The sequence below is a fragment of the Microcebus murinus genome, chromosome 4 (genome assembly GCF_040939455.1).
Source record: "Microcebus murinus isolate Inina chromosome 4, M.murinus_Inina_mat1.0, whole genome shotgun sequence".
Lineage (NCBI taxonomy): Eukaryota > Metazoa > Chordata > Mammalia > Primates > Cheirogaleidae > Microcebus > Microcebus murinus.
Genome location: NC_134107.1, coordinates 58,165,810 through 58,190,950, shown reverse-complemented (window position 1 = coordinate 58,190,950; position 25,141 = coordinate 58,165,810). Strand labels below are relative to the sequence as shown.

Genomic DNA, 25,141 nt, shown 5'->3' with positions numbered 1-25,141 from the left:
TTCTGAACAAAAAGATGAGTACATGAGGGCTAGAAGGAAAGCCAAGATGAGGGGAGGCAGGCTGGAGTGCTGGCACCTAGAACACGGTAGGCTGGTGGGAGCTTGGATTTGATCTCAACGGTGACAGCCATGGCAGGTCTAAGGAGAACGGTGGCCCCATCTGATCTTCCAGTTCTGAGATCCCGTGGGCTCCCTGTAGAGGATGTGTGGAGGGGGAGAGGTGCATCTCACACAACAGTAGGGAGAACTTTTTGAAGCAGTTGAGGTCTTACGCTCTAGAAGTTTAGACCTAAAAGATCCTTTGAGAAGAACAGAAAGTAACAAATGTTGGCGAGGATGTGTAGAAATCGGAATATATGTGCACTGTTGGTGGGAATGTAAAATGGCACCGCCTCTGGGAAAAACAGTACGGCAGTTCCTCGAAGATAAAAATAGAGGCCAGGTGCGGTGGCCCACGCCTGTAATCCTAGCTCTCTGGGAGGCCGAGGTAGGTGGATTGCTTGGGGTCAGGAGTTCGAAATCAGCCTGAGCAAGAGTGAGACCCTGTCTCTACTATAAATAGAAAGAAATTAATTGGCCAACTAATATATATAGAAAAAATTAGCTGGGCATGGTGGCACATGCCTGTAGTCCCAGCTACTCTGGAGGCTGAGGCAGCAGGATTTCTTGAGCCCAGGAGTTTGAGGTTGCTGTGAGCTAGGCTGATGGCACGGCACTCTAGCCCGGGCAACAGAGTGAGATTCTATCTCAAAAAAAAAAAAAGAATTACCATATGATCCAGCAATTCTATTTCTGGGTGTATACCCAATAGAATTGAAAGCAGGGTCTTAAAGAGTCATTTGTCATAGCAGCACTATTCACAGCAGCTCAAGTGTGGACACAACCCAGGGGTATAGCCATATAATGGGATATTACTCAGCCTTAAAAAGGAAGGAAATTCTGACACATGTTACAACATGGATGGACCTTGAGGACATTGTACTAAGTGAAATAAGCCTGTCACAAAAAAGGCAAATACTGCATGATTCCACTTCTATGAGGCACTTAGAATTGTTAAGACAATAGAGACAGAAAGTAGAATGGTGGTGGCTAAGGGCTGGGAAGACGGGGAATGGGGAGTTGTTTAATGGGCACAGAGTTTTGATTTTACAAGAGGAAAAGACAGAGATGGGTGGTGGTGATGGCTGCACAACATTATGAGTGTATTTAATACCACTGAACTGCACATTTAAAATGGTTAAGGTGGTTTTGCATTACGTGTATTTTACTACGATAAAAAAAATTTTTTTAGTAAAAGGTATATTGAGCAAATGCCTCAAAGAACCCCCCTGGCGGGGAGTAGTTGCGGAAATTGGGGTGGGTGTCCCGGTGCGAAGCGCAGAATGAATGGCCAGGAAAGGGGATTACCTGAGGAGGGGTGTGCCTCGCCTGTGGGACACACTTAGGGGAGAGAATTCCAGGAGTCCTTCTCTCCACCCCCAAGGACTGGCTGCTAACAAAGACGTGCCCTCCCCTGGCTTCTCCTTGGGTCCCGGCCTCCGGGTCGGCGGGACCGCCGCGCTGCCGGTGGCGAAGGCCGGGGCAGGGCGGGAAGCTGCCCACCGCACCGGGTGCGCGGCAGCCGCGGAGGAGCTCTCTGTTCCCTTCTGCTGGTGAGGAGCCCCAGTGTGTCCCGTTGTCCCGCAGAATGGAGAGCTGGTGCCCGAATCTGTGCAGGGACTTGTCTTGCCAGGTGCAGACTGAGCTAGGTGGTTCTCCTGGAGAAGAAAGGAGCCTCTGGAGGAGAGGGGTGAGAAACTGAAGAAGAGCAAAGGGTCACTGTGTTACTCTTCCTTCCTGACATCCATCACACGGATACTGTGCCCGGGGTCACACCCGGCCCGGCGGGGAGGAGGACTGAGCCGAGGGAACTGGGGAGGGGAGGCGCAGGCCAGGCCCTGAAGCGCAGGGTCGTGCGGCCTTCAGGACAAGTTGGGATAGCGGGACCTCGGCTCCGCGACCTTCCCCTTCAGCAGCCCCGCGCAGGGCCGCCCCCAGCGCCCCTCAAGTCCCTCGGCGTCCTGTGCGCTCCGGCTCGGGGGCCTCAGCTCTCGGAGGCTCTTTCTCTCCCCCTCGCCTCTGCCCCTCCGTTGTGACTGTCCCTGGCCGTGTCCCTCTGAGACGGTTCCTCTGTGCCTGTCGCATCTCTCTCGCAGTCTCCCGTTCGCAATCCCTGTTGCAGCCCACGTCTCATCCCGACCCCTTCTGTCTCCATGCCTGTCTCACTCTTTACCTCCGCGCCCCTCTGTCCCCATCTTTCCTGTCTCTCTTATCCTTGTCTCTTTCTCTATCTCTGCCTTGTCCCCGTCTCCACACGTCTTTCTCTCATGTTCATCCTGTCTCCATCTCCGTACCTCAGTCTCCCTTGTCCCTGTCTCCATCACCGTGTCTGTCCCCTCCGCTCCCTGCGTCTCCTCTCTGTATCCACGTCCCCTCCCTGCCCCGTCCCAGGCTCCATCTCTTCCCTGTCCTCGTCTCCATCCCCCTTCCTGCGCCGCCTCAGCTGTCTCCGCTGGGAAGGGACCTCGTTGGGGGCGGGGCTGAGGGGCCGAATCGGAATAACTCGGTTAGCCGGGCAAATTGAATTAACTTGTTCACACGAGCGCCGCCGGGCCTGCCTGCCTTCCCTTCCGCGGGGCCGCAGGTGGGGAGGCCCGGGAAAGGGGTCGGGACCCTCCTGCCTCGCACGATGTGTAGGGACGCAAGGTCTGGTCCGCACTGGGACAGGATGGGGACTCTGGGGATGGAGTCCTGCGCATCCCTGCCCCGCACCTCGAGAGCCCTAAGAGGACGGCAGGGACCCTTTGGGGCTGGGGTCGGGGTAGCTGGGGGCGGGGTCTGGGCCGCCCAGGCCCCGCCCCCGCGGAGCTCGCCCCGCCCCGCCCCCTCCACGGGGTCTTGCGCGTTAAAAGGCGCGCGGGCCGGCCGGGCTGCACTTGCGTTGCACCCGGGCAGAGTGTGGTCGCGACGGGGCGGGCGGACTCTCAGGCGCTCAGAGTCGGCCTCGGGTCCTCGGTGCCTGGCGCTAGAACCTCCATCCCGACCTCCACCCGGACCCGGCCCGCGACCCCGACCCGGCCTGGCCCGGCCCCCGCCCCCGCCCCCCGGGCCGATGGACTACTCCTACCTCAATTCGTACGACTCGTGCGTGGCTGCCATGGAGGCGTCCGCCTACGGCGACTTCGGCGCCTGCAGCCAGCCTGGCGGCTTCCAATACAGCCCCCTGCGGCCCGCCTTCCCCGCGGCAGGGCCGCCCTGCCCCGCGCTCGGCTCCTCCAACTGCGCGCTTGGCGCCCTACGCGACCACCAACCCGCGCCCTACTCGGCAGGTGAGCGCAGCCCGGGCCCAACCCTCCCTCCAAATCCTACGGAACCCCCGGCCCCACTCGGCAAGTGAATGCAGCCGTCCCCATCCTTCCCTGGCCAGACCCTCCAACGACCCGAGAGATCCCCAGTAATACGAGGGATTCCCCTCAGCAGGGATGAGCCTTACCCTGTCATCCCTCGCGTTCCTTTTCTCCCGCTGCCAAATCTCCATCCCGTGCTCTTCGGGGTCAAGGCACTAGATCCCGGGCCCCTCTCGAGGCCCTCCCCGCCCCACCTGCAAAGACTGACCACCAAACCTCTCCAAACCCTGTATCCTTGAAAGAGACACCAGGCTCAGTCCAGTCAGACCCCCATCCTTATCACCCCTGTCCCTGGTGATGGGTAACCCCTAGCAAAGACCCCTGCAGGCAGCTGCGCCGCCCCAGATGGGAACCTTCCTAGAGCCCTGGCGCCATTAGGCCCCTCCCGCCCTATCTTGGACCCATCCCGCTTGGGCCCAAACCCTTCTGTGCCACCAAATCCAGTTTCCGTAGCCCGCATAAAAGGGGACCCGAGTCATTAAGCCACTTTCATCTCCCCATTCCCCTGTAGACTCTCCCAGCTAAAGTCCTGCAGTCCTGCCCCCATCTCTTTGATCCAAGTCCCTGTCCGAACCCTCAACCTCACCGAGCCTCTTCAGTCATCCCCATCTTTCAGATTAGAGTCCTAGCCTGCCCCACCCAACTCCTTATCTCCTTCCCTCATGGGAAGACCACCCCGGACCCAAGTAGCGAACTGAGGCCTGGGGTCGAGGAGGGGGGTGGTGGGGGGACAAGTCCCTGGATTTGGAGGATGAGGCCAGAGACTGGAACAGTGTTGGCAGATTGGGCACCCAGGGCTGGGTGAGGATAGGGATTGGGGAGATGGGGACTGGAAATGAGGAGACGGGCTCCAGGGACACAGCGTTCTGAGACTAGGCAAATGGGGATAAGGTGCAGAGAGATGGGAGCAGAGATGGGAAGACTGGAGACCCTGGGAGAAATAGGGACCCAAGGTTGGGGAGATAGAGATAAGAATCAGGTGATGGGGACCAAAGAAGATGGGAAATAGAAATGAGAAAGACAGGAATAGGAATGGGGTGTTGGAGACAAGGATTAGGGGATGAGGGGACAAAGGTCGAGATTGGGGACCCGTAGAGAATATAAAGACCTAGACAGGCATGGGGAGATGGTGTCAGCAGCACTGCCTGTGGGGCAGTGGAGACTGGGGTGGGTATAGGAAGAGAACAGGGGAGATAGGACTCTGGGAGAAGAGGGGCAAAGAGAAGATGGAGGAACTTGGGTGGGGAGAAATAAGAACCCTTCTCAATGGACACAAAGAGGAGTGGCCCAGAAGGGGAAAGTCAAAGAGAGATTCAGATGGAGGAAAATGAGGAAGAGAAAAGAGGGCACCTGGAGGAAAATAGGGACCAGGGACGTGAGCCAGGGCTGAGGAAATGAGGCCTGGGAAGGAGAGAGGTGGACAGGTAGAGGGGCCATATCTATACTCAGCAGAGAGCCTGTGGCAGGGCTGGAAGTAGAGCCGGCAGGACAGTCTCAGTGGCAGAGCCAAGACCACGGCTAGCTGGTGGGGAGAGGAGCAGCGCTGTTGAGACCTGACAGACATCCAGGGCTAGGGTGGACAGAGCAGGACCTGAAGCCAGGCGGGCAGACGGGCTGAGGCAGAAACACCGAGTGGCTTGTAGGAAGGGAGGGTGGAAGAGGGGGAGGGGGAAGGAACATGGCGGGGTGGAGGGGGCTCTGGCCGGAGGATCGGATTCTGGTTTCCTCGCGGCGGCTCTTGGGCCCCAGGTCTCCCAGATCCCGGTCTGGTCCGCCTTTATCCCTGTCGGCTCCCTGAGCAATACTGAGGACGCCTGGCTCTGGGTTTTGAGGACCAAGCCGAGGGCCCAGGCTAGGGATGTGGGTGGTGCGCGATTCCCCTGGAGCAGGACACAGCGGGCTGAGCTTGGCATCTCATTCTTCCCCACCCTCGTTGCCCTCGCCCTCCTGCACACACCCGTAGTGCCCTACAAGTTCTTCCCGGAGCCGTCGGGCCTGCATGAGAAGCGCAAGCAGCGGCGCATCCGCACCACGTTCACGAGCGCGCAGCTCAAGGAGCTGGAGCGCGTCTTCGCCGAGACCCACTACCCCGACATTTACACGCGCGAGGAGCTGGCGCTCAAGATCGACCTCACTGAGGCTCGCGTGCAGGTGCGTGTATGCACGTGTGTGTAAGGGAGTGTGCGCGCACGGAAGGGGATGTGCAAAGTTAGTGCGCGACGTGTGGGGAGCAGACACAGGCAACTGCAGCCTAGAGCGGGGATCAGGGCCAGGGCACAGTCCGGGGATGGTTGCGCAGCCAGAGGAGGCAGCGGAGCCAGGACTTGGAAACCTTCCGGAGACCGATCTGTTTAGTTTCATGCTACCTGCCCTGCCATCGTCGATTCCCTGATTTCAGGTCTCCTTCCTACAGCAGGACATTCAGAAGCCTTAAGAAGCCAGGATAGGGGTGGAATTGGTAGAGAGGGAGCCCCAGGTGACCTCTGGGCCAACCTTGGAGGAGTGGGAGCAGGCCAGACAGCACCTTCGGGTCCCCTCCCCAGGCTGCAGCTGTGAAAACCCTGGGGCTGGGCAGCTTGAGCTTGGGTCAGGCACGCGGCCGAAGAGAGCAGGGTCAAGGTGGACTCCGTTGTCTGTCTGTACAAATCCGCATACAGATGTTCAGCTGGCCCGCCTTGACTGGAGGCCTTGGACAAAAGATTTCCCTGGCGCCCTAACCCCCTCTCCGCAGCCCTGGGACGCTCCAGGCGGGAAGTCCCGAGCTTCCTAAAAGAGGAGATTGGGGGCAGGGCTTAGGGTGAGGAGAGCAGAAACCAGAGTTCCCTCCAGGAGACCAAGAATACTGGGATCCGCGGGCGAGTGGATCCCTTGGGATCTGGAGGAAGGGGCCAGTGGAGGAGAGCACATAGGGCAACAGGCCGGGAGTCTGGGAAGGCCGTGGGCCACTCGGACCTGTAATAATCCAGGCTGGTTCTTCCCAGACGGCGGTCTCACCCGCGCCTTGCGGCCCCGGACTAACCCCGTGCGTTCTCTGACGCTGGTCGGGACTGACTGGCCTCTGTGCCCGCAGGTCTGGTTCCAGAACCGCCGGGCCAAGTTCCGCAAACAGGAGCGCGCGGCCAGCGCCAAGGGCGCGGCGGGTCCGGCGGGCGCCAAAAAGGGCGAGGCGCGCTGCTCGTCCGAGGACGACGACTCCAAGGAGTCCACGTGCAGCCCCACGCCAGACAGCACCGCATCGCTGCCGCCGCCACCCGCGCCGGGTCTGGCTAGCCCGCGCCTGAGCCCCAGCCCGCTGCCTGCTGCCCTGGGCTCCGGCCCCGGGCCGGGTCCCGGAGCACAGCCGCTCAAGGGCGCGTTGTGGGCTGGCGTGGCGGGCGGTGGGGGCGGCGGGCCTGGCGCGGGCGCAGCCGAACTACTTAAGGCCTGGCAGCCAGCGGAGCCCGGGCCCGGGCCCTTCTCCGGAGTTCTGTCCTCCTTTCACCGGAAGCCCGGCCCCGCCCTGAAAACCAATCTCTTCTAGCCGCTGGCCTCTGGAGGCTCTGAGCCTTGCCCCAGAGACGTCCCAGCCCTTCCAGGACCTGACAGTCCCTCCTGTTCCCCGCCGCCAGCCTGGAAGACCCATCCGTCCCCACTGCCCACAGTGACCCCTAGTTGCGCCCTCCCCAGCCTTGGAGACCAAGTCAGGGCCACGTCCTAACCCACCCCCACCCAGTAGAGTGGAATACTTTTCACCAGGACCCCCACTCCAGGAGAGCCAAGAGCCCCCTTCTAGCCTGGCCTTCTTTGGATACGGGATCAAATATCACCTGTCCTTAACAATGCCCAACCGTGAGATCCTCGAGGAGTGGTGTGGCCCCATTTCCTGGCTCTACAGCTGGCTGGGTCACTCCTTACCCTGGTGACCGTAAGTGCCCACTGCTCCACCCCTTGGGCCCATCCACACCCCATGCAAAGGCTGGTCCTCACTGGGATTGTCAGCGGCCTGAAAGGTGCCACTGAATTCATCCCTTGCGTGTCCCCTCCCATCCCTAGCCGTCTGGCACAGAGGGTGAACCTGTTAGAGGAGTGGTGGGGCTGCCTGGGGAATGGGACAGAGTTTTCTTTTTCCTGTTTTTTTTTGTTTCTTTTCTTGAAAAACTTGTAATTTATTGAGGTGAGTTTTGCTCAATTCAAATAAAACTTAATTTATTGAAGACATCACACCGGCAACCCTTCTGAGTGCCCAAGGTGGGGATAGGCTGCCTGCAAGAACCCTGTCCCCGGTTACAAGAACAACCCCACCCCCAGCCACTGCAGCCCCAGTGCAGGGCAGTATAGACCAGAAGACGGTAAGAACTAAGCAAACTGGCACTTTATGGCCAATATCCTGCCCACCCCAACGACCCCAATAATATTAAGATGCCCTCCCTCCCAAAACCCACACAGAAAAGCTTAAATAAACCCTAGCCCACTCCGAGGGCTATTCCTTCATTTCCGGACGGACACCCCCTGGCGTGGGGTTTGGGGAGGTCATAGCAGAACTCCTCCCCTTGTAGTTCAGGCCCTGCAGAGGGCAGCAAAAACAGCGCTGAAAGTGGGGGGCCCAGACGTACCCAGCTGGACCCCCATGGACACCCTTGGGGTTGGGGGGATCCAGAAAAAGAGGACAGCACTGGAGTAATCAGGGTCCTTGGTAACCATGGCAACGGACCTCCTGCAGCCCTGGCCCCTCAAGGGGCGGGGCAGGAGACTCTAGGGCATGCCAAGTGATTGGGAGTGGGGAAAGCAGATCCCCAATAAATAGGCAGGGAGGTACTGCCCCGCCCCATAGAACTTTCCAACCCCAGGGCGATAGCTGGGCCTTCCTAGGGTGGGGAGAGGCACTGTTTGCAGCTTCGAGGTGTCTCCGAGATCACTTGCTAAGCTGCAAGGTGTCCAGAAGGAGGCGCTTGTGAGCCGGGTCCTGCACCCCAGCTTCCTCCAGGTCCTCTTCGGTGATGTCACTGCAGGAATAAAAGAGGCTAGGAGATAAGCTGGGAATTCCTGAGGGCTCCTAGCACCGCCCCTGGGGCCTGAACCACCCCAGCCGCCTCCAGGCCCGCCCCACCTGAGAAATTCCAGGTCGTCCCAGCCATTGTGCACCAGGCCCTCCTCATAGCGCTCCAAGCCGATGGCCCGCAGCCAGGCACCCATGCCCGCCTCGCCCAGCCCGCTGGCCCGCCCGCCCTGCGGGCATGGAGCCTGAGGAAACAGGGCGTGTCAGAGAGAACACTGAGGATGCCCTCCCAACACCTGCTGACAGCCACATTCTACCACCTGCTCTGGGGGAAGGGAGGCAAGGACTGGGGCTGATTCATGTATCCCCCAACTCCCCAGTGCCCATCTCAAGCCAGAGAGGACACCAGTGAATGCAGCGTGGTGGAGTGAAAAGACAGCGCAGTCCATGCGCAGGCACAATCTGCAGGCACACACAGCCAGCCTCCGCTAGTCCACACACCTCCTCCGCCAGGTCCTCCTGAATGCTCTCTCGGATGCGGGGTGGAGGGAAGCTGAGGGGCCGACCATAGTCCAAGGGCAGTCCCCGGGGTGGCTGCAGCTCCAGGGGGCTGGGGAGGAGTGCTGAGCGTCCAGGCCCAGCGGGAGCATAATCCACCTCACTCAGGGTCTTGGCCATCTGCAGCACTGAGCAGGACCGGTCATCTCCACCGGCTACTTCTCCCAGGAAGGTGCTGGTGGGTGAAGGGCTGGGGGGCAGTGGGGGCCTTGGATGGGCCTTGGGAGGTGGTGGGCCTCGAGCCTCACCCCCACTGCGTCCCCGGACTATTGGCCCTGGCAAAGGATCCAGGCTAGGGGGTAGGAAGATGGCCGAGTCTGGCAGTGGTGGGGGTGGAAAGTCTGGAGGGGGGAGTGTACCCCCAGACTCCTCATCTGATGAACTCCCCTCTCCCACACGAGGGGGCTGGTGGCGCCCAAGCTGTGGAGCAGGCACTGTGATGGCCACTTTGTTCTTGGTGGCAGGTAGGACAGTGGCCCTGGCAGGTGAGGGTGGCTCCGGGGGCAGCAGCTGGTGTGGGACCCCTTCAAGGACGTAGTAGGCAGGGTTATTGAAGCTGTTCTTGGGTGGGGGGGGTGCCACCCCTTCCAGTTCAGGAGCCCCCTCTGGCTTCAACCTGGGTTTGGGAGCAGGGTAACTAAGTCAGGACCCACGGCAGAGGCAATGGGTACAGTGGAGGGAAAACGGGGCAGGAACGGGTCAGAAGACAAGGGCCCCTGGTCCTAGACTTTTCCTGTGACCTTGAACACATCACTCGCCCTCTCCCACCCTTGGTTTCCTCATCTCTAAAGTCACAAAAGGGAGGCTTTGAATAAATAACCCTAAACTCTCTTGCCTCACTTGCTAAGATTCTGAAATCTTTTATGTCTTTGTAACTGAAACCGGAGCGAAAATGGGTGACAACAGAGGTGCCAGATGACAGGGCATGTACAGCCTCCAAAAAGAGCGACCAGCCAGATTTGGAAAGCCTCTCGAGGCAGCCAAGGTTGATCTACTGAGGAATTGAACTCAGGGACTCAGGTTGGTTTTACTCAATCCTGGGGATAAAACCCAGGTAAGCTGGTTAACAGCTGAAGATGAGTAAAAAAAGCACTAAATTGTACCCAGGAGTTCTTAAGTTCAAGTGACAATTGGATATAATTAGAAAGCAAGCCTCACTTTCCCAAAGTGTGACACACAGAACACTAGTCCACCAGGACATTAATAGTCACTACATGGAAAAAAAGTTTCCTGGCCCATTAAGTTTGGGAAACTATATTAAACAGAGTTGAAAAGAGATTTCCTTCCTGTCCACATGCTCAGAGCTTTTGCTAATGCTAATGTGCACTGGGAATATCTAAGAAAAGAATCTAGCAAGAAGCATTTCCCAAACTCATCTGACCACGAACTACTTCTAGTGGGGCCTCTTGTAGGACAGAGTTCCACAGAACGCACCCTGGGAAATCCTGTACCGAGCCATATGCCTTTTCCAGACAGAAGGCTCAAGCTAGGTCTGTTTACACGGAGGGAACAGTTTTAAAAACAATTTCTAATTCCACTTTTAAGGGCAGAATTTAGAGGAAAGGCTGACTGTGCTCCCTTTGACTCAGAGAGCCACACCTAACAGAGGCCTGGCTGGCCAGAGTGGCCACGGGCACAGGGCCACGGCACCTCCATCCGCAGAGTGGCAGGGTGCCCAAACAGTAGATGCTCCCCAGGCTGGCCCTAAGAGCAGGAGCGTGGTAGTGGACAAAGTTGTGGGGTGGGGGGGACAGCAGGTTCCTCCTCTCACCTGGGGGTCAAGGGCTCCTCCCGGGGAACTGCTCGAGGTGGGGCTGGGGGCCTCCCAGTTGGTGGTGGTTTCTCTGGTTCTTCGAATAACTTGGACAGCGGGCAGGAGGCCTCTGTGGAGGCTGGCTTGCGGCTCCCTGACCTGCCAGGGTGCACGGGAGAGCAGAGATGAAGGATGAAGTGAGGCTGACCAGAAGGCCCCAGGGACCCTTTCATGTAACATCCAACACAGCCCCAGCTCACCTGGGCTCCTGGCTACCTCGGGACACAGAGGGGGCTTTGCTCTTTGCTCCTGCCTCATCCTTGTCAATGCTGATCCACTCTGGGGGGTGGGGGTGGGGAAGGGAGACTCAGAGGGGACCTGTGCTCCTGGACCCCACAGACACAGACACCTACTGGGCCTGCCAGCCCCTTCTCAGCTACTCCTCTGGGCAGGCCCACCCCCAGCCGTGGCTGCAGACCCTCCAAGTAGCCTAGGGATTCCACTATGCCCCACCCTGGGTCCTCCCCTCCTAGACCTGCCCACACCACCCCATGTCATGCCCCACACCCTTCCTAATGGAGCCCCCACCGTAGAGCCGCTCACGGGTGCCCAAGCGCTCTGTGGGCACCCGCACCTTCATGGAGCCTCGGATGTTGCCTGTCTCCTCGCCTCGGTGGGACAGGAAGGTCAGGAACTGCTGGGCCGTGCTGCCAATCATGGACTTAAGTGCGACCACACACTCTCCTGAGGGACAGATGGGACAGACCAGCAAATTGCCAAGCCATTCTAGGACCCTACCTGACTTCCTATAACTCCTCAACTTCCCTTACCCCTCACCATAGGATTCGTAGCCGTCCATGGACTTGACTGTGAGCAGGAGGTGCTGGTCCTGCAGGTACTCGATGTCAGCCAGAATTGGCTTGAGCTGGGAAGGGGATAGGCCCAGTGAGGAGCAAAGCCCAACCCCCACCTCTTGCCCCTCCCACGTGCTGCCTTGACACCAATGACCCCATACCCTCCTGGCTCACTCACACTCAACTCTTAAGGAAAGATCCCAAACCCTTAATGAAGAAGACACAGCCGTGCGTGGGCCTTCACCACTTAGCATCAATGTAATTAATTAATTTTCTGTGTCCCCAGTGGCCAAAACAGAACCTGACATTTAGTAAAGGCTCAAGAGGTATTTGCTGAATGAATGAACAAACTGCAATGTGGTTCCACACTCCCAAATAAAGCAGATACCCCTATCCTCACTCATGCCCAGCCAAACACACACATGCACACACACATGCACAGGAGGTCTGCCAGCCCCACCCTCCCGCCCACGCAAACTCCTCAACATGCTCTTTTGCACCTTCACTCACACGCCCGGGCCCTCCCCACAGCCTCACCGTGGGCAGCTGGCGGGAGGACCACTGCACTTTGAGGAAGTTGATGTTGTCACTGCTCTGCGCATCATTCTCGAAGCTCTTCTTGTACTCTGGAGTAGGGACGGGGGACACCCAACTGAGTACCACCTCTGGGCTTCCACTCCCCCTAAGCAGGAGGCTGGCTGCTCTGGACACCTCCTGGCCTCCCATCGCCCTTGGCCCACATCCAGCCCGGGGCCCCGCCTCTGACCCTCCAGGCAGGTGGAGTAGAACTCAATGAAGAACTTGGTGCGGCTGGCTGTCTTCACAATGGCCTCGATGCTCTCAAACTCAATGTAGGCCTGGTCCGAAGTCTTCGAGAGCCCTGAGGGGTATGCAAGGAGGGCAGATAGGAGGGCTAAGAGGGCACGGGAAGATCATAAGAGGAACGGGACACAGAGGGCCACCCCTGGGGCTGTGGCCGAGCAGAAGGCAAGGCCAGCAGGGGCCTCCCCAGCCCCAAGCCCAGACACTGGACCAAAGAGACAACCCAAGGATGAAAACCCCATAGAAAAGGGAGCTGGGGACCAGAATGCCTATGGCCTTACCCCTAAACAACCTGTCACCCCTCCAGGCACACTCAGTGGCATGTATGTGACCCAAGCAGACACAGACAGATATGTGTACACTTACGCATATACACACACACTCATGGGCACACACCTCATGACAGTCCAGGTAAACAGACAACCTCACACACATTTTCAGAAACACTCCTGCACTCATGTGTACACACACCCAAACACACACACGCTTATGCAGAATCAAACCTACACACATCCTTATATACACCTGGCCCCACCCAGATGTATACTATCTTCCACAAGAACATCCAGGACTGTCACCTTTCTTGGAGATAAACTGAGAGGTAACTCCAACCTCAAATGTCCCAAATACAGGGGAGTGGTCGCTGGTGACGATGTCATCAGTGCAACCTGGGCAGGGGGGATAGGAATGGGGGCTCAGAAGGAACGTCCCTACTCTCTGCTCCCCCCTCCCAAAGTTAGGGCAGAGTCTGGATGGTGACCACCCGGATCTTCCATCACCCTGTCCAGGAGGCTTCTCACCATAGGAATTGCAGATGATGTGAGTTTCGGGATAGGATTTCCACAGAATCCGGTCACACCATGAGGGCACGTTGGTCCGGACCTGGGACAGGGGTTGGCAGCATGGTCAGGGCAGACAGCTGGAGACTGCTCGGCAAGAGCCCCACCCCAGAACTGGGGCATCCCCGCACTTCTGTTACACTGGGCCCCAGCAGCCACCTCCCTCCTGGGATCCTTACAACGCCAAGATTACCTGAAGGCCTCTGAGGGCCCATGGTGGCTGGAGTGGTGACTACAGAGGCCCAGATCCCTGACCTCCCACCACTCCTGATTCACTGCAGGCCTGGGGGCCCCCAAGGCCTATGTCGTTCTTGGCTCACCCCAGTTGGCTTCTGCTTGTGCCAGGCATATGTGTCCCGGGAACCCCGCTCATAACGGTAGGTGGGTGGAAAGGAGATCTCCTCCTCACCTAAGGAAAGTAGGGGCAGGTGGGGTTCAGGGCCCTGAAATCCAGATATACCGCAAGCCCCCCAGCCCTCAGAGACCACCTGCCAGGCCCACACTCACTGAATCGAAGGAAGACCTTGTGCTTCTCCCGCTCCAAGTTGAGCTGGTCCACCCTAAGCAGGGGCTCAAACTCCTTCCTGCTGATGTAGTTCAGGATCTCCTGAGGTGGGGGACACACAGGCTGGAGACATTCCTCCTGCACCAGAGCCAGGATGACAGCCCTTCTGGCCCCCAGCCTCCCTTCAGCCACCAGCAGGGCCCTGCTCACACCTGGATATCCATGTCCAGGCGGTAGTTGAGGTCCCCAAACCAGAAGAGGTGAGTGAAACGCAGAGAGATGTCAAAGGCACTGAGCTGCCGGTCGCCCAGCGAGAGCAGCCGCAGAATGTCCAGGTAGTTCTGGTTCCGCCTATGGCGAGGGGTTGGAAGAGGTCCCCAGGGTCAGGAGTCAGGGATAGGCAGAAATATAAGAAGTCTCTGGGGTCAGGTCAGGGTCAGGGACAGAGGATCTTGAGTTGGGATAAGGGAGGGGAAGGGGCCCTCTGAGGACATGGTTGTAGAAGGGCTGGGCACTGGGACGTGGGAGAAGTAAGAGGTCTCAGGTGAAAAGGGGATGGGTGTAAAGGGACCCCCTCACCGAGCGGTCTTCTCATTTCCCGAGGTGAGATGACAATTCACAAAGCCAAATGAGGTGCCATTGAACATGAAGGAGACGCCCACAGCTCCCTTGTTCCCTGTCAGGGCAAGCAAGAGAGGAAGGCCTGGGTCACCCTCAGAGGATTCCCAAAGCAGCAGTGAAAGGATCCTCCCTACTTGCCCCCTGGATTCTATGAGGCAGGCAGGCCCCTGAACACAAACCCACACCTTCTTGGGGGACCCCATGGTGTACACATGGTCCATCTGGATGGCCCGAGTTGGCTGATGTGTGTGAGAAGAGCCCTTGGAGATCACAGGAGATCCCAAGGGTGAAGCTGAAAGGCCCTGCAGATCCTGGGCAGACTCTGTCTGGGGGAGCAAGCCAGGCAGCCTGGGCACTGGGCCTGGCTCCACCTCTTACTTGCTGTGTGGCCTTGGACAGGTCACTCAACCACTCTGGGTTTGAGTTATTTTTTGTTTGTTTTTTTTACAGACAGAGTCTCACCATGTTGCCCAGGCTAGAGTGAATGCCATGGCATCAGCCTAGCTCACAGCAACCTCAAACTCCTGGGCTCAAGCAATCCTCCTGCCTCAGCCTCCCGAGTAGCTGGGACTACAGGCATGCGCCACTATGCCTGGCTAATTTTTTCTATACATATTAGTTGGCCAATTAATTTCTTTCTATTTATAGTAGAGACAGGGTCTCGCTCTTGCTCAGGCTGGTTTCAAACTCCTGACCTTGAGCAATCCACCCGCCTTGCCCTCCCAGAGTGCTAGGATTACAGGAGTGAGCCACCGCGCCCAGCCTGGGTTTGAGTTTTATCGTCTCTGAAAAGGGGTAAGTGTCCTAGCTTTGCCTTCCTGGTGGGGCTAGAAGAGATTTAGAATGTGAATATGCTTTTCCTTTTTTTGAGATAGAGTCCTGATCTGTTGCCCAGGCTAGAGTGCCTAGCTCACAGCAACCTCAAACTCCTGGCTCAAGCGATCCTCCTGCCTCAGCCTCCTGAGTAGCTGGGACTATAGGCACTCACCACCATACCTAATTTTTTCTAATTTTAGTAGAGACGGGGGTCTCGCTCTTGGCTCAGACTGGTCTTGAACTCCTAACCTCAAGCAATCCTCCCACCTTGGCCTCCCAGAGTGTTAGGATTACAGGCGTGAGCCAATGCACCTGGCCCTGAATATGCTTTTCAAAGTTCAGAGTGCCTTATATACAAGGCACCTGAAAGTGGAAGCTCCACTGGAGAGGAAGCAGTAGACATGGGCAGAGGGATCCCACCACCCTCCACAGCCTGCCCTGCTTACCCAGGGTGTTGGCAATGCCAGTCTTCACACTGGACGTACTGACATGGCTGATGCGGTTCTCATGCTCTGGCTTGACCAGCACAGCCACCTTGATGTTCCACAGTGACTGCATGGCAATCTGGGTAGAAGGTGCAGGGTCACCCCTGCCTTGGGGCACCCACTGTCTGCATTGCCTCCCGGCCTACGGTATAGACTGTTCTGGCCACCCCAGGGTAAGGTCTGCTACCCCTCTTCCCGAGGGACCAGAGACAAACGGTCCCTCCCATGGCATGAAGGACTCAGGGTAGATCTCTCAGAGGATACGCCCAGGTTCCAGAGGGAAAGTCAGTCAAGCCATGGTCGCCCATGAAGTCAAACAGGATAGTTTGAGGGTAGTATGTGAGGACAGGGGCCTGCACAAGATGACCCCTCTCACCGGACGGTAATCCAGATCCGTGAGCTCCTTGAGACCCCCGCGCAGCAGGTCCAGCCACTCACGGTCGCCCACTGAGTTCTCCTGGGTCCCAAAGACATAGATGTCATGGGGTATGGTCACAGTGACCTCATCCAGGATCTTACCCAGACCCTTGGATGTGAACCAGGATGTCACGTTTTTCGGAGGTGGCACACTTCCTGAAGTGAAGGGGAAGTGGGGTGTCAGGCCTAGGCCCTGGGGCCATCCCTCTCTCCCACCCAGCCCCAGCCCGGGCCTGACCCATGTTCCAGGTGCCTATGAAGACAGAGATCATGTCGGGCTCGTCCTGCTTAGAGTGCTTGTTCTTCATGAGCTGCAGCAGCTGGCAGAAGGCCTCCCGCTTCTGGGGACAGCAGCCAGTCAGGGGCAGGTAGGCAGCCAGGACCCCCACCCCCCGCCACCAGAGATACCCTGCTAGATAGCAAGTACTGCGAGGGGAGGTCGTGCCTGACAGGTTCACTACCACCTACTCACTGCTCCAGCGTGTGATGGGTGCTGGTAAATGTTCGAGTGAATATGTGAATCCATCCTCAGGCCACCCATTCTCAACACATCCTCCACCCTGCCAGACCCACCCCGCCAGGAGGGATGACATGCCTACATCACATGTTCCCTCTCTTCCCGAGCAATGGGACACACCCATCTAGGGACCCATGCATCCCCCAGCGGCCTGGCCCAGCCTGCCGCTCACCCGAGCGCTGACGAAGATGAAGTCCTTGCGCTGGGTCCGGTCCTTCTCCTTCTCAAACACGACGCCCAGCTTATTCTGGACACGCTGGGACTTGATGAGCTGGCGGACTAGGAAATGGAGGATGGGTCACACAGGTCTGTGCCCCTCGGCTGGGGGCTCCGCCTTGGCGCCCCGCCCCCCCAGGTCTAGCCCTGGCTCACTGCGGTCGTGCGTGAAGGTCGTCCAGTCCTCCTGAGAGTCCCGCTGTCTCCGCAGCAGCACCAGCCGCCCGCCCTCCACGTCCACGCTCAGCGTGAACTTCTGTGACTTCCCGATCTTGGTCAGGTCACCCAGGGTCACATCCAGCTTCACCTGCAGGCCAGGAGGTAGGACGGCTGCTGACGAGACCTTGAGGCAGGCAGCATCCCCTTCACCTCCGACGTCCCTGTGCCCCTGAGGCCCCACCTGCCACGTACCTCAAAGGCCTGCACAGGGATGGTCTTGGCCTTACGTGTGGACGGCTGCAGCGGAGCCGGGGGTGCCGTGGAGCTCATGTCCTGTAGGGCCTTCAGGGCCTGGAGGGGGCAAGGGCAGGGTGCAGTCAGGGGACACATGGAGGGCTAAAGCGGTGGCGGGCATGACTGATGTTGGGGTCATTGTTAAGCTGTAGCTTCAGGGTTGAGATCAGTACTAGGCCAGTCATAGTGGTCAGCAAGCGGGGGGTGGGCGGGGGTCAGGGGTCAGAGGTCAGGAGCCAGGCCACCTTCTTCTGGATGCCGGACAGGAAGTCCTTTAGCACGGACAGCTTCAGCACCAGGCTCTCTAGTTCCTGCTCCCCAGTCTGTGGCAGGTTCTAGGGGGAGAAAGAATGAGGCCTGCACATGAGTCCCCTAAGCAGGAGCCCCCCACCCAGCCCCGGACAACGAACCCACCTCCCAGAGGTCTCCCTACAGTCCCACCTGCTGCTGCAAAAGGCGGGTCACCATGGGCGAGCTCTGCTGGTCGAACACCTTGGACAGGATCTCCAGGCCTGACAGGACCTTATCCACCTCACTAGGGGAGACATCAGGTCAGAAGAACTCCCCACCCTGACCTAAGTATAGGGAAGGGGGCTCTGAACGTATAGCCTCTGTCTTCACCACTCGGATACAAGGGGACAGGTGAGGAAAAGTCAGGAGGCAAGGGCTAGTTTGCCGTTCAGGGTCAGAGATCAGGCATCTATGCAGCAGGGGAGTGGATAAGGGACAGGTCAGAGGTACGGGTATAGTGCCTGGGGTGGATGTCCCAGATACCTGTGCAACCTCCGGCAGGAGGTGGCGAGGGTGCGGGTGAGATGGGGCAGGTTGCTGGCTCCGCTCCGCACAGCCTCCAGGTCCAGCCCGTAGCTACCCTTCAGGTACTCGTGTGACACGGTGCTCAGCCCATTGGGAGCACTTCAGGGAGGGGTTAAAAGGTCAGTGGAGGTCCTGCTTACCTGTCCCAGGACCCTCACTCACCCCACCCCCAGGGAGGACAGTACTAGTGCCAATCAGAACGGGATGGATCAGGGTATCTGCCTCTGGGCTGAGATGGGATGAGGGTTCCTGCGGGGGGCTTAAGAGGTCTCCCCACCTTTGGTAGGGAAACAGTTCTTTGAGGACAAAGTGGACGGGGTGGGGTCTCACCTCTCAGCAGCTGGAGTTGTAGGGGTCTCGGAGGCTGGCGGGGGGCTGCTGGGCCCCGCTGGGGCAGAAATGCTGGTGGAGCCGGAGCGCGGGGGCAGCGGGGGCTTCTCATCCTCCCCATCTGTGGACAGCGGCCAGTGGGGCAACAGTTTGGGCCTCCTGCCCTCAGGGGAGCATGGGGCATGCCACGGCTGCCAGTGACTTCCGTGGAAAGGGGTAAAGGGTTGGGCAGTGGGGGACAGGAAGCGGCAGGTAGAGCCAGGGCGGCGGGAGGAAGGGATGGGCACACTGCACGGAGCAGCACCTGAGGCGTCGCGGTCGTCCGGCGGGTCTGGCTCTCGCTCCCCCTCTACAGGCAGCAGCAGGGCGCACACGAGGCCCTGGTTGGGCTGGGTGTACAAGCCGATGAGCTCGCCCAGGGTCTGGAAGCGGCGCACTGGCACACCCTGCGAGGTCTGTGGGCAGCAAGTGTGGGAGGAAGGGTCAGCCAGCAGGGGTGCCCTAGGCTGGGTCAAGGTCAGGGTCAGGGGCCCACCCTCCTACCTGCACAGCCAAGAAGTCTTCTCCATCAGGCAGAATTCGATATGTGTGTACATGCTTCTGATACCTGATGAGAAGGAAGGGGTGGAATCTGTCACCCCCTAGGCTGGGGTCTAAGCCCCAAAGCACCCCCTCCTGCCACCAGGTTCAATCCCCCAGCCTCCTCAGCTTGGTTTCCTAAAACCACTTTCCCAGACTACACAGGGTTAATGACGGGTCCAGTCCACTTCCACCCTCCTAGTGTTGCCAGCAAGAGCAGGAATGACCAGAACACCCGCCCCCCAAGACCTACATAGACTCCACACCCACCACAGGGCCCGGGAAGCAACAGGCAGCTCTTTTGTGGCCTCTACAGCTGTCTAAACAGCCCCTCCGGGCTGTGGTACCAGTCTGGGCCCCCCGCCAGCATAGGAGTCCTCAGAAGCCTGGTTAGCCTCTGTTTGCACACACGGGCAGCGCGCTAACGTGCGTGTGCACCTCCTGTGTTTACAGTAGCAGCTGGCTCTGCTGGAGTTGGGTGTGCACAGGATAGTTTTGCCAGGGAGTATGGCTTTCCTAGGGGGAGTGTGGCATCATCCTAGGCTTTCCCCTCTTCCCCAGACACTAGGAAATTCAGATGACCCAAAGGGGCTCCCATGGGAGACCTGGGCCTCTAGAAGCCCCAAGCCAAGGGTGCTGACAGACGGCAGCAACAGCTGAGCAGGTGACAGCTGAGCCAGGCACACGCTTGGTGGGGGATGGAAGGTCCACCTCCCCAAGGAGTCACCTAGGCCTGAGTGTGTTGGGCAGGACAGGGGTATTGCTACCAAAGAGGACCAAATGCCTATTTGAGGAGACCCCACACCTGGGCCACAGGGCCATCCCCTCCCCTAAGTAAGGGCTTAGGGGCTCTCCTGCTGCTTATGCAGGTAGATATGTGTGTGACTGGCATGTTAGTTTGTGGACTATGAATCTGTGTATATAACAATAGCATACCATTAACTGAATTCCGACTCTGTGACAAGCTGGGCAATCAGCATGTATATATCTCATTTAATTCTCACATTCTGAAGCAGATATTATTATTATCCCCATTCCCCAGCTGAAGAAACTAAGGCTCAAAGTGGAAAAGTGATTTGCTTAAGGTCACAGAGCAAGTAAAAAGCAGAGCTGAGAGTTTAAAGCATGGCAGAGGCGAGGCTCCATATGCCCATTTGCCTGCTGGTCAGATTGCCAGTGCCTGTTGGGCCAGGGGTGTGTCTCGAATGCTATCCATGTGCATCCGGGTGTACACACAGGTAAGCAAGTGTATGTTTACTTGGCAAATCTAAGAAATGGCCTATTTCTGCTCCTTACCCCCAGACTTCTGAGATGCAAAGCTGAAGCCCCCACATATAGACAGACCCCTCACCCCATTCATACCCTCCCCCTGGCAATTGAGCCAGGATTCTCCCTCTCCTGGACAATAATGCTCCTCACCCAGACACAGGCCCCAGCTGTCCCCCTCCCACTCAGCAGCTGACCTAGCACCTGCCTCCTTCCCCTCCCTAATTAGAGGGCTGGGAGGCAGGGCTCCCAGGATATTCATGCGCCTGTGTGTCCTGAATCAGTCTCCCCCTACTGGGCCTCAGACTTGAGGCATCAACTGAGACTTACAGGGGCCCTTCCTCAGCAGGTCAACTGCCTAGGACAGAATTTCTCAACCTCTGTACTACTGACATTTTGGATTGCATACTTTTTTGTTATGGGGACTGTCCTGTGCACTGGAGAATGTTTAGCAGCACCCCTGACTTCTACCTACCAGACGCCAACAGCACCATCCTAGTTATGACAACCAAAAATGTCTCCCCATGGCCAGGCGCGGTGGCTCATGCCTATAATCCTAGCACTCTGGGAGGCTGAGGCGGGAGGATCGCTCAAGGTCAGTTGTTCGAAATCAGCCTGAACAAGAGCAAGACCCTGTCTCTACTAAAAATAGAAAGAAATTAATTGGACAACTAAAAATACATAGAAAAAATTAGCCAGGCATGGTGGCACATGCCTATAGTCCTAGCTACTTGGGAGGCTGAGGCAGGAGGATTGCTTGAGCCCAGGAGTTTGAGGTTGTTGTGAGCTAGGCTGACACCACGGCACTCTAGCCTGGGCAACAAAAGTGAGACTCTGTCTCCAAAAAAAAATGTCTCCCCTAGTTTAGGCCAATGTACTCCCCAAAGATGTCAGGAGAAAAAGGGGTGAGGAGGGGACAGAGGGCTAGGGGCTTAGGAGGGGGCTCTCAGAAGTAGGGAAGAACATAACTATATCTAAACACAGCAGCCCCTTACAGACTCCCACCCACTACTGCCCACTCCAGAGGCCCACAGAAGCCCAACCAGAGTCAGACTGCAAGGCAGGGGACAGGTCAGGGTGAAGACTGCAAAACTGAGAGTGCTAACTCACCCCAACACCAACACCACACACACAGGTGACAGGTACAACCACAGGACCCAAACTACTCAAGGAAGTGCCAAGCCTAGTTCTACTCTCAGCACTCATAGCTCAGGGCTAAAGCAGCCAGATAACTAGGGCTCAAGCCCAGAGCCAAGCCACATTCACTCTCTTATTGATTCATGACATAATGGTATGGTCCAGTACAGCCTCATCCCTGTCTCCCCAAGCCTTCCTCTCACCAACCACCCACATCGCTGCTGCTAGCCATACACAGCTAGGCAGAAACCAAGAGCACAGAAAGGAGCCTTCCTCACACACCCCATCAGTCCCTCTGTCCAACTCCTGCCCCTACCCACCACTCACACTCAATCCCTACACAAACAGAACTGCACGCTCGGTGGAGCACGTCCTCGAGCTTGCATCTCTTCTACCTGAAGCATGTCTGAGGGGATCTGCCTGCATTTTCCCCCATCACTACCGGCCTGGGCTGCAGAACCCCACATCCTCTGCCCTCAAGGCCCCCTAAAGTGCCCCCAGACACAGCAGGAAGGAAGTGCCCCCCTGCATCCTTCCTCAGCCCCAGGATAAAGCCAAGGCCCCTACTCTGGGGGTGGAGGCGGGGCTGGCCTCTGACCGGCAGTCACCCCAACCCGAAAGTCACCCCAACCCGGGCCCTCCCCACAGAACTCCGTGCCGTCTCCCCGCCAGCCAGCTCCACTCACAGGACACAGAGTGCGAAGGCCCCCGCCACACTCTCACTGTCTCGGACCAGGAAGCTGCCATCGCGGCCAGCCCGGGCCAGCAGCTCCTCCGCGGCAGCACGGCTCAGGTCACGGTGGTACCAGGCGGGGGCCAGGCTGCCCAGCGCGCCCCCGAGCCCCGCGCCCCCCGGGCCCGGCGCCCCGCACGCCGAGGCCATGGCCCGCGCAGGGCTCAGCGCCGCCCGCACCCGCCGCCCCACGCCATCGGCCCCGGGACACTCGGGGCTGAGGCTGGGGCCGGGCCCGGGCGCCGGGCCCGAGGATCCGTGGGCTGGACAGAGCCGGGGATCGGGGCTCCGCGCTCTGCCGTGCAGGCCGCCTGGTTCGCCGCGCAGCCGCCGCCGCCGCCGCCTGCAGCGCCGGCCTCAACTTGAAGAGAAAGAAAAGTTTGTTCAGAGGTGGCGGGGGAGGGGCGGGACGCAGCGCAGCGCCGGGCGGCGGCCCCCTCCCCCTCCGCTCGGCCCACGGCCCGACCGCCCCTGCCCCCAACCTCTTCCCCCGGGGATGATGCCCCACATTCGGCCAGGCACCTTCAAACCCCGCAACGATCCTGCCTCCCACCACCAATCCGGAGAGAGCCAAGCCCCAAGCCCCCTCCAAAGTCCAAGTCCCCGCATCCTGCGCCCCAACACTTCGCGGTCCCGGCGCCCCCTGCGGAATCCAGCCCTCGTCAATACTCTCAATGATATGACCCCTAACCCCACAGAGGTCTTATTCCACACTTTCCACTCGGCCCCGTACAGCCCCGCTGGATCCGGCTTCCCCCACCCCGGGAAGGATCCAGGACGGACCTTCCCTCCTCCTCTCCCCTCCATCCACGCGGGCAGGACCCCCAACTACGGTGAAACCCACCCCTCTTAGATCTGAACCCCCAACTCCACCGGGTCTGTGCCCTGACAAATCCCACCAGGGAATCCCCTCCACGGAGTCCCGACCTCCCACACACGGCAGACGAAGTCCAATGTCCTGACGCCCCTCACGCACAGTCCCGCAGTCCCTCCTTGCCCGGCAGAGCCCTTCCCCCTCTCGGCCAAGTTCCCTGGCACCACCCCCTACGCTCGCGGGCCGGGCCCGGAGGGGTGCAGCAGTCCGAGACGAGCAGGCTCCCCCTGCCCGTCCAGAAGAAAGTTCCCTCAAACCCCCCGGTCCCCGCCTCTCCTCAGAGCCCCGGCCGCCCCATGCAGACCCCCACCTCCGGGGCTGCTCCGGCGCCCGGGTCCCCGGGGAAGCGGCCCTGGGCTCTCGGCGGCCACTTAAGATGGCCATCCGCCGCCGCCGCAGCCCCCGCCTTCCGCCCCGCCCGCCGCCCCGCCCCCGCGCTCCCCGGGCCGGGGGAGCGCCCGCGCCCCGCCTCGCCCTGCCCCGCGTCGCGGGCCCGGCCGCGGACCCGCCGCGCGCCCCCGGGCAAGTCCCAGCGCCGCCCCGAGCCTCGGCTTCCCGCTCTGTGAAGTGGGGATAGTGTTACGGAGGCAGGCTCCGTGCGGCTGCGCTCGTAAAGCGCGCGGCACCGGGCCTGGCATCCAGCCGGCGCGCCCGAACGGCGGCTATTTTTATTATTAATTAAGGAGTAAGGAGAGTGACAGCTGTGTAAACTGTAAAGCGCGGATGCGGAACGAACGGGTATTATTAGCACCCGCCCCCGCCCCAGCGACTCCCTCCAAGTCAACAAACTTGCGCCTCCGTGGGCCGTGGGCCGGGCGCCGAGCGGGGCGCCCCCCGCCCTCCCCTCCCGCTGCGGGCGGAAGGGCACGCGGCCGCCGCGAACGGGGAGGAGCCCACGGAAGGGTCTGGCCCACCCCCTCCCAAAAAAAGACCTAGCCGGTGGCGCCGTCTCCTGGGAGTCCTCTTCCTGCCCCGCCCCTCCGCCCCCTGGCTCCTTAAAGGCGCAGGCCTCCAGCCCCGCTCCAGCTGCTGCCAACTCCTGGGCCTCTGTAGGAGGATCCCTTTAACCTGGGCAAGAACTTTCACTTTGCTAAATTGAACCTGTTGGTGGAGCCCAGGGCAGTGTCGAGGAGCTCCTTCCTGTATTTCACGTGTACCTTGGCTTAACCCAGCTGGAACAAAGCCTGGGACTTAGAGGGGGTTCTGAGAGGCCTCCCACACTAGATAAATAGAATAACTAGGAGATCCACCCACCCACCAAACAGTGCCTCCAGATCCTACCGGGAACCCAGTATAATTCATCCTCCAATCTGTGTCCAACTTCCCCGTCAGTCACCTTTTGGTACGAGGGAAGGTGAGCATACTGTGAGGGCAACCCTAGTGTTGGCGGAGAGACCTAGACTAGGAGGCTGCACACCTGAGTTCCAGCTTTAGCTGGACCACCCACCTGCTGAGGTGTTCTCAGACAGGTAGGTGCCTGTGCCTCTCTGGGGCCCATTGCAGTAGGAGTGTGGAGACATGGCAGGAGACCTGGAGATCAACTCGGCCCGGCTCTTGAGGGCTGTGCAAAGACAGAGCCACCCTCCAAGATAGGCATACCTACCTACCCCAGGTGAGGACAAAGGTGCCAGAGGCTTCTGCTCCTGAGAACCCCCTAAGGGTTCCTAACCCTCTTCCAGCTCCAGGACACAGGAGCACTGGACAGGTTCTCCAGGAATACCCCAGACTGCCCTCCCCAATTGGCTCTCTTCCTCCTCTGAGGGTCCCAAGCCCCAACTCTGCCCCTTGAATTCACATCATGTTAGCCAGTGTGAATTTTTTTTATCCCCCTCAAAGTCCAGATCCTTTCCCAGCTTTCCCGTTGTAGAGCTCAGCACAGAGCCAGGCAGACAAGGGCTCGGGGGAAAAGAGGGATGCTTGAAGACAAATATAAATAAGAAGTTCTGCAGCTGGCTCTCATTTGAGGCTACAGGAGCAACAGGATCCCTGAGGACTATTAATGTGCAGGCACTGGGCTCACTTGCTTTCTAGGCAACAGCTCCTTTACATTTCACAACCCTGAAGGAAGGATTATTATCCTCATTTTATTGAAGAGGAAACTAAGGTTTACAGCAGAGAAACAACTATGT

At 58.8% G+C, this 25,141-nt stretch overlaps 2 protein-coding genes across 7 annotated transcripts; one reads left to right on the top strand and one right to left on the bottom strand.

Annotated features, from left to right (window-relative positions):
• Positions 1-2,973: 2,973 nt before the first annotated feature.
• PHOX2A (paired like homeobox 2A) lies at positions 2,974-7,643 on the top strand. 4 transcript variants are annotated; one of them, XM_012745116.3, is made up of 3 exons: positions 2,974-3,368; positions 5,410-5,597; positions 6,517-7,643. In XM_012745116.3, the coding sequence occupies exons 1-3, from the start codon at positions 3,152-3,154 to the stop codon at positions 6,964-6,966; spliced, it is 855 nt and encodes a 284-aa protein (XP_012600570.1). In that variant the 5' UTR covers positions 2,974-3,151; the 3' UTR covers positions 6,967-7,643. The 4 variants fall into 4 exon arrangements, with proteins under 4 accessions (XP_012600570.1, XP_075858390.1, XP_075858389.1 ...); XM_076002275.1 differs by having other exon boundaries at positions 3,152-3,368; positions 5,410-5,598; positions 6,494-6,966; XM_076002274.1 differs by having other exon boundaries at positions 3,152-3,368; positions 5,410-5,601; positions 6,428-6,966.
• Positions 7,615-23,416, bottom strand: INPPL1 (inositol polyphosphate phosphatase like 1). Of its 3 annotated transcripts, none has more exons than XM_076002271.1 (29): positions 23,323-23,416; positions 22,092-22,499; positions 18,967-19,030; positions 18,728-18,878; positions 18,424-18,544; positions 18,052-18,192; positions 17,719-17,812; positions 17,523-17,612; positions 17,236-17,334; positions 16,981-17,131; positions 16,781-16,887; positions 16,330-16,432; positions 16,051-16,247; positions 15,636-15,753; positions 14,332-14,428; positions 13,965-14,103; positions 13,755-13,854; positions 13,568-13,656; positions 13,209-13,290; positions 12,987-13,076; positions 12,353-12,466; positions 12,124-12,212; positions 11,570-11,657; positions 11,321-11,476; positions 10,993-11,071; positions 10,751-10,891; positions 8,923-9,595; positions 8,533-8,666; positions 7,615-8,428 (listed from the first exon to the last, which is right to left on the bottom strand). In XM_076002271.1, the coding sequence occupies exons 2-29, from the start codon at positions 22,286-22,288 to the stop codon at positions 8,338-8,340; spliced, it is 3,795 nt and encodes a 1,264-aa protein (XP_075858386.1). In that variant the 5' UTR covers positions 22,289-22,499; positions 23,323-23,416; the 3' UTR covers positions 7,615-8,337. The 3 variants fall into 3 exon arrangements, with proteins under 3 accessions (XP_075858386.1, XP_075858387.1, XP_075858388.1); XM_076002272.1 differs by lacking the exon at positions 23,323-23,416 and adding an exon at positions 23,066-23,191; XM_076002273.1 differs by lacking the exon at positions 8,533-8,666.
• Positions 23,417-25,141: the final 1,725 nt, after the last annotated feature.